A 10,352-nucleotide genomic window follows, 5' to 3' on the forward strand; every position below is an offset into this window, starting at 1 on the left:
GCAGGCTCTGGGATGGAGTTTGGGTGCAGGAGGGATGCAGGCTAGGGGGAGTTTGGGCGTGGGATGCAGGCTCTGCCCTTTGGCAGGGGATTGCCGTACAGGAGGGGGTGTGGATGTGGGGGCTCTGGGAGGGAGTTTAGCACCTCAGCACAGTACATAAGAGAATGGAGCTGCAGTGACTTCATATCGACATAGAAACTGAGAGAAGAATCTTAACTACTCCAAACCTGAGAGGCAGAGTTTGAGGCAGGAACTGTCTGTACAATATTTCACACTTGTATACATTCAGGCTGTGTCTACATTGGCCCCTATTCCCTAATAGGGATGCAAATGTAGCACTTTGGAATAGGAAAATCCGCGGGGGATTTAAATATCCCCTGCGGCATTTGCATTAACATGGCTGCCGCTTTTTTCCAGCTTGTAGATAAGCCGGAGAAAAGCGCCAGTCTGGACGCGATCCTCCGGAAAATAAGCTCTTTTCCAGAGGATCTCTTATTCCTACTTTCAAGCCGGAAAAAAGCGGCAGCCATGTTAATGTGATACCAGCCCCCTCAGTTCCTCGCCCCCCCACCCTCTGCTGCAGCGGTTGCTGCTGGGGGCTGGTATCACATCTGCCCCCCCCCCCCCCGACCTTGGCTGATTCTGCTGGTCACCACACCCTTCAGTCCCTGGCAGTGTGCTGGGAGCATGGACATTCCCACCCCAGTGGGGCCCCTCTCCCCACTGACTGGCCCAGGGGTACAGGCTGGGGGGGGTGTGCGTCTGTCAGTTTCCCCTCAGGCCTATCTCCAGCCTTTGCTCCAGGACTGGGAGGTGCTGGTGTCTGGGACATTCCCAGCACCATGTACTGCTGCCCCTCCCTGCACCCCTGCCCCCGTCTGTCACAAGCCCCTAGAGCAGGGGTGCAATATTGCCATGCATATACAGGATACACCTGTCACAATGAGCAACCTCTACCTTTGCCCATCCCCCTCGGGGGGCACCACAACAGGAGGCCAAGGGTCCCTCCTACTGTTGAAGGTGGGCAGATCTGGCCTGGCTTCTTTTCTCACCAGTTGCCCCCTGCTCCTCCCCATTCCTCCTTGGTGCTGCCCCCCACCCTGGCCAGAATATGGACCTTGCCCAAGGAAGAGAAGCCCTGGGGTGCTAATGCAGCTGGGACCATCACAGACCCATCCACCTGGGGATCGGGGACTCGAAAGCTGCCGCTGGCTGATGGGCCAGCCCTAGTACCCCTGCCCAGGGCAGATGGAGGGTCCATGGATCCCCCGCTGCCCAGACAGTTCTTACTGTGACATGAATGGGGTAAGAACCACAAGGGCAGTTGTGGGGAGCCTCAGACTCTCCACCTGCCCTGGATGGGGGAGGGGACATGGGCTGGGGCTGCTCATGGGCCCCCCCCCACCAGTGTTCCCTGTAAGCTGAGCACTTGGGCAGCCACCCAGGACAGATTCAGGCACCGCCCAGGTGATGAGCAGAACCAGCCCCCTCCCCCAGCCGGCAGCCTGTTTCTTTGTGGTGCACATCTGCACCTGCCTTGGTGCACAGAATGACATTTATTCCACACATTGATGGAACCAAATCGAGGGAACCCTCCCCCGCAGGACAGCCTGAGTGACAGACACCTGCTCCCTCCCCAAGCTCCACAACACTCTGGTTTCTGCCCATCCCAAAGGAGCGTTTGCCCCAAGTCACTGGCACCTCCTGGCTGAAAGCAAACCCAGCACCTGCAGCCAGTCCTATGGCACCATCATGAATGATTTACTGGCCCAGAGAAGGGAAGGAGAGTTAGTCACAGTGAACGCAGCAGCCGGACACACGCACACGGTGCTCTCCTGCCTGGCCCAAGGGAATAGAGGTGCCTCTGGTGAGCCAGCTCGCTGTGTCCTGTAGCACCAGCCGCAGATTCTTCAATTTGTGCCCCTCCCTCCCTGCCCCACCCCCAGCATCGAAGCCTGGGAGAGAAAGTTCTTCCTACCCTGGATCCTTCTTCCCTCCCCCAGAGCTCACATTGATAAGAGGGTTTGGGGCCTGGCTCCTCTTCAAGGGCACAAGGAGGAGGGGAACAGCCAACAGTCTTTTGCCCACAGTGGCTTGTCTGGTGTCTCGAGCTTCCTGTGTCAGGCAGGAGATGCCCCTCTCTCCCCCCCCCCCCCCCCCCCCCCGCCCCGGACACACCAGGGTCTCACACTTGTCTCTGCTCCTTTCCTGGCCTTGGGCTGCTCCCGGTGTCACAATAAACCCTCAACCAGCCCCTGAGCAACACTGAACCATCACCCAGTGCCACAGGCACAGCCAGTCCCAGGGGGTCAGCACCTGCAGCCACCCCCAGCATTTCCCAGAGTCCAGCCCCTGTCCCCGTCTCTGCCAGTCCAATGCCTGTTTTAATCACACACAGACCCCAGGGAGCCAGCTGGCTGCTGGCCTGGCATGTGCCAGTGCCCAGGAGGTCTGGGGACTGGGCATGAGCTGACACCAGGTTGGGCAGGGTCACCCAGGCCTACATGTCTATGGGGAGCAGTTGTGCAATGCACACTGACCGTCATGGGGAGCCCTGTCACAGTGCTGGATGGGCTCATGAATCCCTGGGGTGTGAGATCCTCATCCACTCCTGTGCCTGCCTGGTGGGGCACTGAGACAGGGTCTCCCTAGCTGAGGGGCAGAAGTTAGAAGGGGTGGGAGAGGGGAGCTGTGAGGGTATGGGGGCAGGGCGAGGGGGGGAGGGAAGAGGGAGGCAGGTGTCCAGTTTGGGACTGGAATCCTCTGGCCCAACAGTCTCCTGGAGATGCCAGGCAGCGCCACTGGCCCAGGCTGTCGAACTTCCAGTTTGCAGCTCCACAGGCTCCCTGCCAGCCTGTGGGGAAGCCCCTGAGTCGGCATGCCTGGCTCTTAGCATTGGAGCAACGGGCGGAGGGGGGGCATCAGCTGGGCCAGGGCAGAGCAAGAACTGCTCTTGGGCAGCAGAGTGAGCAGGGCTGGCCACTGACCAGGCTCCCTAACCTGAGCCCCTCCCCTTCTGCCCCCCCTCGCACCCAGTTCCTCCAGAGCCTGGCTGGAACGGCTGCCCCACTGCCAGCCCTGCTGCTTGGCATGGTGCAGTCATGGGGCCAAGGGCAGGGGAGTCCTCAGGTGTGGAGAGCAGCTGGGGGCTGGCTGGGGGGCCTGGAGTGCAGGGAACAGGAGAGAGGGATGGGACAGAAGATGTCTGGCTCGGGGAGGGGGGGGTGTCACAGTTTCCCCCAGGCTCCCCTCAATTTATTGTTCCCAGTGTGGTATATCAGTTGGGGGACACATTAACGTGGCTTGGAGGTTTTTTTGGGGGGGAGGAGGCATCTCTCAACTGTGTTTTCAACAACAGGTTTTCATGTTGATAAGCTGAATTTCACAAAACTGAAGACATCCCGGACAGAGGAGATAACACCTGTGAATAAATTGTACCAAAACACCAACATTGAGCCTGTCACTTGTAGAACCTAGTTTCATTTATAGATGTGGTACAGGGAGAATCAAATGACACCTAAGAAGAGATGGCCAGGTCCACTTTTGCCAGATGCTAAGCACTATGAAATAAAATTGAACACTCAGCAATTGGAGCAAAAATGATGGAAGCAGAATGCAAGCCACAGTTCATTCTGCCAAGCCAGAAAAGATGGAACTCTGTGTTCATGGCTGTGCAGAGAATTCGGTACATACTGAATGAACAAGGAGAAGGGTCCATGAGAAATGTGTTCCCAGGACTCCAAATTAGTATGCAAGAAGCAGTTCTTCACTTTATGCTTTTCTTTTTGTTAAAAACACAAACCCTGATCATTCTGTATTTTATTAACATTACGTATTGACTGTACAGCAGGCTGAATCCAGCAGAGCTGGTTTTATTGACAGAATATGCCATGGTTATGGGCCCAGTGGTGAAGGCACTAAATAGTATCCAAGCAGAGACAAGCACACTAATGGAATGGATGCTGCGTAAATTATACCAGCTTCAGGGCATAGCCGAGTTTGTTGTTTTTAAAGTTTATCCTGTACAGACTAATGGTCTGGTAGCACTTTATAGACAACAAAACATATAGATGGTGTCACGAGCTTTCGTGGGCACAACCCACTTCTTCAGATGACTGGAGTTTTGAGTTTAGGATGTGCAGAGCCAAAATAAATAGGTCTTATGATACCATCTATACGTTTTGTTTTCTATACAGGCAGTCCCCGAGTTATGCGGATCCGAGTTATGTGGATCCGGGGTGAGAAAAGCTGCTCCTGGTCTGCTGGGGGGCGGGGAGGGGCCCAGCAGACCAGGGAGACGCGGAGCAAAGCCACGGAGGACCCGGGCAGCGGGAGCGCCCAGATGCGCCGTGGTCCCACCCGAGTCCTCTGCGGCTTTGCTCCGCGTCTCCCTGCTCTGCAGACCAGGGAGACGCGGAGCAAAGCCGCGGAGGACCCAGGCAGCGGGAGCGCCCAGATGCGCCGCGGTCCCACCTGGGAGGAGCGGTGCTACTGGACCAACCCAGCAGCACTCCAGCTGCTCTGCCCCAGGCGTCCCCAAGTCAGCCGCTGCTGAAACTGACCAGCGGCTGACTACAGGAAGCCCGAGGCAGAGTTGCTCTGCCCCGGGCTTCCTGGAATCAGCCACTGATCAGTTTCAGCAGCAGCTGACTTGGGGACTCCTGGGGTTCTTAAGTTGAATCTGTATGTAAGTCGGAACTGGCATCCAGATTCAGCCACTGTTGAAACTGATCAGTTTCAGCAGCGGCTGAATCTGGACGCCAGTTCCAACTTACATACAGATTCAATTTAAGAACAAACCTACAGTCCCTATCTTGTACGTAACCCGGGGACTGCCTGTAAAATGCTACCAGACCATTTGTTGTTTTTTTACACTTAAATTATACTTGATGGTTTCAAAACTACAAAGAAACATGATGCCCTCTTGAGGCCACTGGTAGATGGACTCCAGTGCAGCATTCAGAAATGTTTTGGTGAAATAATTGAGGACCTGGAGCTAACAGCAGCTGAAATCTTGATGCCAAATGTTAGGACCACTTGGAACAAGCATGAAACTGGGATTAGAAAATGTAAGAGACTATGTCATTTTAGACAAATGAAACTGCAAATAAGCTTGAAGGGTATTTGGCCTCTTCAGGAGAGACTGTGGATCTGCTGCACTCTTTTCCTAGAATTAGGGAGCTGTGCCCGAGGGCCAACAAACCTGTGTCTCCATCAGCTGCCTGTGAGAGATTCTTCTGTGTGATGGACTCATTTTTTCATAGAAGAGCAAGGATTGGTAATTTGAAAAAAAAAGCTCCTATGGCTGAACAAACATTTTGAAATTAAAAAAAAAATGTTTTTTAAATCATTACAATGGAAAAATGCACACCGTGAATGTGGACAAAATAAATACATTTCTGTAATCTGACTTGCATTTATTTTGTCCCTCTTCATCTTCATAAATGAAGGCAGTGACTATTGTTAAATTCCATCATTGAAAAATGTATAGTATAGGTGTGCATGTAATATAGAATTATAAGTGTTTATATAGCATGTGTGTGTGTGTGTGCACGTGTGCATTAATGGTGACCTGCAAGAACTCGGGTGGTTAAGCAAAGGGTTCTGTAGGACAACTAATTTTTATTTTTGAATACTTCAGTACAATGAAGATAGGATACTTTTGTACTTTCACTGAAGTAGTTTTACAGAAGATTACTTTGATTTTTACTTACATTTGTTTCAAAGTAGCAGGACTTTGAGTTGCATTGCAGAGTAGTGACAGTACAAGGCATTGCATTTGCACAGAATAACACAATGAAAATGGGCTGCAGAGACGGGAGAGCAATTCTGTGAGTCCCGGGAATAAGACAAGAGAAAAGTTCTGAGACTCTGTCCTGTCTTTAGCTCCCTGGTTACATTGTAAACACCTTTCAGATGCAGCAGCACAAACACACAGCTCCAGTGGGCCGGGCGCAGTGCGGGGGGGGGGGGGGCTGCAGCCTCCTGAGCCTGCCCCGCGCCTCCCAGGTGAATAAGGGATTAAAATAAATGTTGAAGCCGGGGCCACTCTCTGACTCGCGCCTCATCCCCTGGGGAAGCTGCTTTAACCCCCCCCCCCCGCGCTGGGGCTTTGCTCTCGGTCCTGCAGAGTTTACCTGGCGCCCCTCCCCCCTCCGGACCTGAGTCTGCCCCGCCCCCGCCCGAGCCCCGCCCCCTGCATCTCCCAGCGCGTGCGGGCAGAGAGGCTGCGCACGTCCCCGCCCGTCACTCCCCGGCCCCGCCCATCCCGCAGCAGCGTCCGACTGCGCGCGAGGGTAAGGAAAGGGAGCGGTCTTCGCCGCGGTTACTGCGCATGCGCCGCGCTCCCTGAGGCAGGAGCCGTTGGGGCCGTTACTCCCTGCGAGGCTGCGGGAGGGGGCGCCAGAGCGGGGGAGGCCGCATCCCGGCGTGAGGGAGCTGGGGGGCGGGGCTGCGCTGCTGGTGGGTCCGGCGCTGGGGCCAGGATGGGGGGCGGCTCCGGCTGGGCAATGGCCTCACCTCGGCCCGGCCCAGCGTTGTGTCCCCCCCCCCCTACGGTCGCCCCTCCCCCTCGCGCTTCCCGATGCTCGCGCTGGCCCGGCGCGGGGGTGCCAGGCGCCTAGAGGGGCTGTGAGGGGGCTGTAGAGTGTGCGGGGGGGGGGACTTGAACACGGGGGGGCCTGCCATGAGGGGCGCAGAGACGGGGGGGGGGTCTGGCTGGGCAGGGGGCTGAGGGGCCCGGGGGGGGGTGAGCGAAGCTTTGGGGGACTTTTCGGTTTTTAATTTTGATTTTTTTTGTATCTTCAGTGCTGGTGCCTCAGACCCCCCCCCCCCCCGACCTGCCGAGCTCAGGACAGTGACACGGCCCCGGTCCCCAGCCCAGCGGCAGCCATGGCTGCAGAGAGCCCCGTGGAAAGTGTCCGGGAGGAAGCGCCGCGTCCCGTCTGCCTGGAGGATTTCACAGCCCCTGTCACTCTGGAGTGTGGGCACAATTCCTGCCAGGCCCCCCTCAGCCCTCAGGGCAGAGACACTGAGCAGCAGGGACCCCTCCGGCCCAACCGGCAGCTGGCAAACGTGGTGGAACTAGCCAAGCCGCTGAGTTTCCAGGCAGCAAAGAGAGCAAGATGGGACGGGGTGAGTGGGGAGCACCAGGAGGCTCTGAAGCTGTTCTGTGAAGAGGATCAAACTCCCATCCGTGTGGTGTGTGACAGATCCCAGGCTCACATGGTGGTGCCCAAACAGGAAGCTGCCCAGGAGTACAAGGTACAGAGTGGCTGTCCAGTGTGATGGGAACTAACATTGGGTTTTAATTGCAGGCTAATTTCACTGACTGTTACCAGCCACAGATGTGAACCAACCAGTGTAAAGCAGTGGTCTCCAGCCTTTTAAAGTATCACTTTTTGAATTTAAGTGCAATCCAGGATCTACCTCAAACCCAAATACCCTTGCCCCACCTCCTTTGTGACCCTTTTCCGAGGCCCCGCCTCTGCTCACTGCATCCCTTCTCCCTCCCCCATCCTTTCTCCCTTTCATCAGGCAGGGGCAGAGGGTTGGGATGCAGGAGGGGGTTCACGCTCTGTAAGGCAGTTTGAGCTCAGAGGGCTTAGGGTTAGAGAAGAAGCCTGGGGTGCAGGAGAGGTACATGACTAGAACAGGGATTCAGGATACAGGCTCCAGCTGCACACTGCTTACCACAGGTGGCTCCTCTATGGTGGTGCAGTGGGGCTAAGGAAGGCTCACCCCTGCACCACTCTCAAAAGCAGCCTACACACTCCCTCTGTTTGTTGAAATAGAATCCAGGGTGGGAGAAGGAAACAGCTCCAAGGCAAAGGGCAGGAGATGTGCAGCAGTAGGGAGAGGGGGCAGCTGAAGTGCTGCACTTGATAGCCTCTTAGCCAAACCAGTCAAGATCACCTGTCAGAGGCTCCAAGAACTACCTGTAGATTCCGACCTACTGGTTGGTGACCAGTTCTGTAAAGCCTTCATGATTCAAGAGGTGCAGTAAAAAGTAAATGTTCTGGCTTTGTGGCAACTTATGTCAAGTCTTTACAGATACCTGATGTGGGAAATGTTTCTCTGAGGCTCTAAATCCTGAAACCCAGCCCTCACTGGTGGCAGGAGGGGTGTTTGCACAAGGGAAGGTGTGAATAATCAGAGAGGTTTAGATTACAGGTGCTACAGGCCACTCTGTCAGTCAGCTGCCTTTATACTGGAGAAGAGGAGGTTACAAGCTGTTACTGATTGGATGAACAGGAATAATAATCTGTCCTTTGCCTTATAGATCCGCAATGACATCTAGGCCCTGCACAACACCCAGCATGGGAAAGTCCCTGCTCTGAGCAGGTCACAGTCCAGTTAGAGAAAATGTGGGAAGTTAAGGTGGGGCAGCAAGTTGCTCATAGTCACCAAACACATCAGGGATAGAGTTCGGTCCTGAACCCTGGTCCAATTGATAGACTACACTGCTCCCTGTCCCTCAGCATCACTGAACAGTGATGAAGTGTGGCTCTTAGGAGAAAAAGATGCCTTGATAAAGCCCTAGGCTCAGCAGGGAGAAGAGGTTTCCCACTGGGATGCTGAACTTCAGGGCTGCTCCATGAGGGGTTAAACTCTGATGCAGCAGCTGGCACTAGATGAGGTTGCTGGGCTGGATGCTGTGTGGGGCCCCGAGCACCGTCACTCCACCCATAGCAGGGTTTCAGGAAGCACAGATCTATGCCAGGCAGAACTGGGATTCAACTGGATTGTAGCAAGAGTTCAAACTGGTTAACTGATGAGCTAATGTTTATCTGTACCAGTTACTGGTTAAACTCCCCACTGCCCCTGAAGTGCCCACTTGCCTCTGGCAGCTAACGTCAGCCTGCAGCTGCCGGGAGTTCCCATTGGCCAGCAGTTCTTGTGGCCACCCCGGCAGACCTCGCAAGAGATCCCTGGCCCCAGGAGAGCCCCTTTCCGCTACCAACCCTGCCTGTCAGCAGGTTAAAAAATACTGTCACCGATAAAATTGTAATCGATTACGTGATTAGTATTATTAACCACCTGCATCATTCTTTATGAAGGTGCCACCACCGATCTGTCCCCCATGCTCGTAGGTGTCCTGCTGCATCCGCATTCTCCTCCTGTGTATTTTTCTATGGACAAAGCCATGTCCAGGGCTGACTCCCTACTGGACAGAGGCAGAGCTCCACAAAACTGGGACTCGCCTAAAGGCAGACAAATAGGCTCCCAACATCTAATGTGGTTTGCCTTTGTGCTTATATCTGTTTCTTCAGGAAAAACTGGAGACTCATTTGAAGACTCTGAAGGAGGAGAGAGAAAAGCTGCTGAGAAGGAAAACAACAGCAGAAGGGAAAAGCCAGGAGTATCTGGTAAGTGCTTGTGGCTACGGACCAGCAAGGACTGGCAGTGGGAGGGCTGTTAGGAGACAGACTCCTGTGTGGCCTTGGTGAGGTTGGGCTTATTTGTGTTTCTCCTGGATTATGAATCGTTGGCTGAGATCCATGTGTAAAAAGGCCTTGAGCATCCGTGTAAGTGCATGAGTGCAGCTGGAGAAATTAGATCAGGTGGTTATGAGGTTCCAGATTGACACTGTCAGGAACCTCTCTGTGCAGATTTCCCGTATCAGCGAGGGGATTGGTGAGCTGGAGGGGACATGTCAGAAGCCAGCAAGTGAATTCTTGCAGGTGAGACTGAGGGACAAACATCCCAGCTCCTCACACAGCGAAGAGCGGCTTCTGAATCACAAGTGCTCAGTCCCAGTTGTCAGATCTCAGTGCAACACCTTGTGCATTGCTGCCATGTGAATGACTCTTGTGCTTTGTCGAGTTACAGGCACAGATCTATTAGAGATGGCAAAGCCCCATTCACTCAGGGGATCCATGTTCCTGGGGCCAGGGCAGGGCCTCTCTTTCCAGGTTTGTAAAATCCCTTCTCAGAGGTCCCCTGTGTGTGTCCAATGGGGCTGAGATTCTTTTCTGTGTCTTTTTTCTAGGATGGCAGAAGCGCCCTGAGTAGGTACGTGGCTCTCACTCCCCTCACACTGCACAGAGCAGGGAAAAGGCTTGGAGCGGATGTTAGCACCACATCTCCCCAGAGCTCTACAGCCAGATGTTAGACATGAATATCTCTGACGCATTTAATTCTGAGGGTCTCATCCTCGCACTTTAGACTCTGGAATTCCCCATTCAGGATCAAGTGTTTCTTAGAGCTGTCACCTCCCTGGGGATTGGTTGCCGCAGGACTGTGGGTTGGAACATGGGCCTGTCACTGCTGGGCACTGAGCACATTCAGCCCAGGTCAGCAGGGATCAAGAGTCTGTCCCACTTGAGGGCTTTTTGGAGACCTGTGTGGAA

General features: G+C 54.5%; 1 protein-coding gene across 4 annotated transcripts in view; it reads left to right on the forward strand.

Annotated features, from left to right (window-relative positions):
* The first annotated feature begins 6,787 nt into the window (after positions 1-6,787).
* Positions 6,788-10,352, forward strand: part of LOC142824070 (zinc finger protein RFP-like) — a 246,383-nt gene continuing 242,818 nt past the window's right edge. For 2 of the 4 annotated variants that reach the window (XM_089773775.1, XM_089773777.1), the window contains exons 1-2: positions 6,788-7,263; positions 9,273-9,368. In XM_089773775.1, coding sequence (XP_089629901.1) covers positions 6,892-7,263; positions 9,273-9,368 — 468 coding nt within the window. In that variant the 5' untranslated portion in view covers positions 6,788-6,891. The remainder of the gene's footprint in view (positions 7,264-9,272; positions 9,369-10,352) is intronic. The other 2 variants (XM_089773773.1, XM_089773776.1) reach the window with 1 other exon arrangement.

The sequence above is a fragment of the Pelodiscus sinensis genome, chromosome 28 (assembly GCF_052426305.1).
Source record: "Pelodiscus sinensis isolate ZL-2025 chromosome 28, ASM5242630v1, whole genome shotgun sequence".
Classification (NCBI taxonomy): Eukaryota; Metazoa; Chordata; order Testudines; family Trionychidae; genus Pelodiscus; species Pelodiscus sinensis.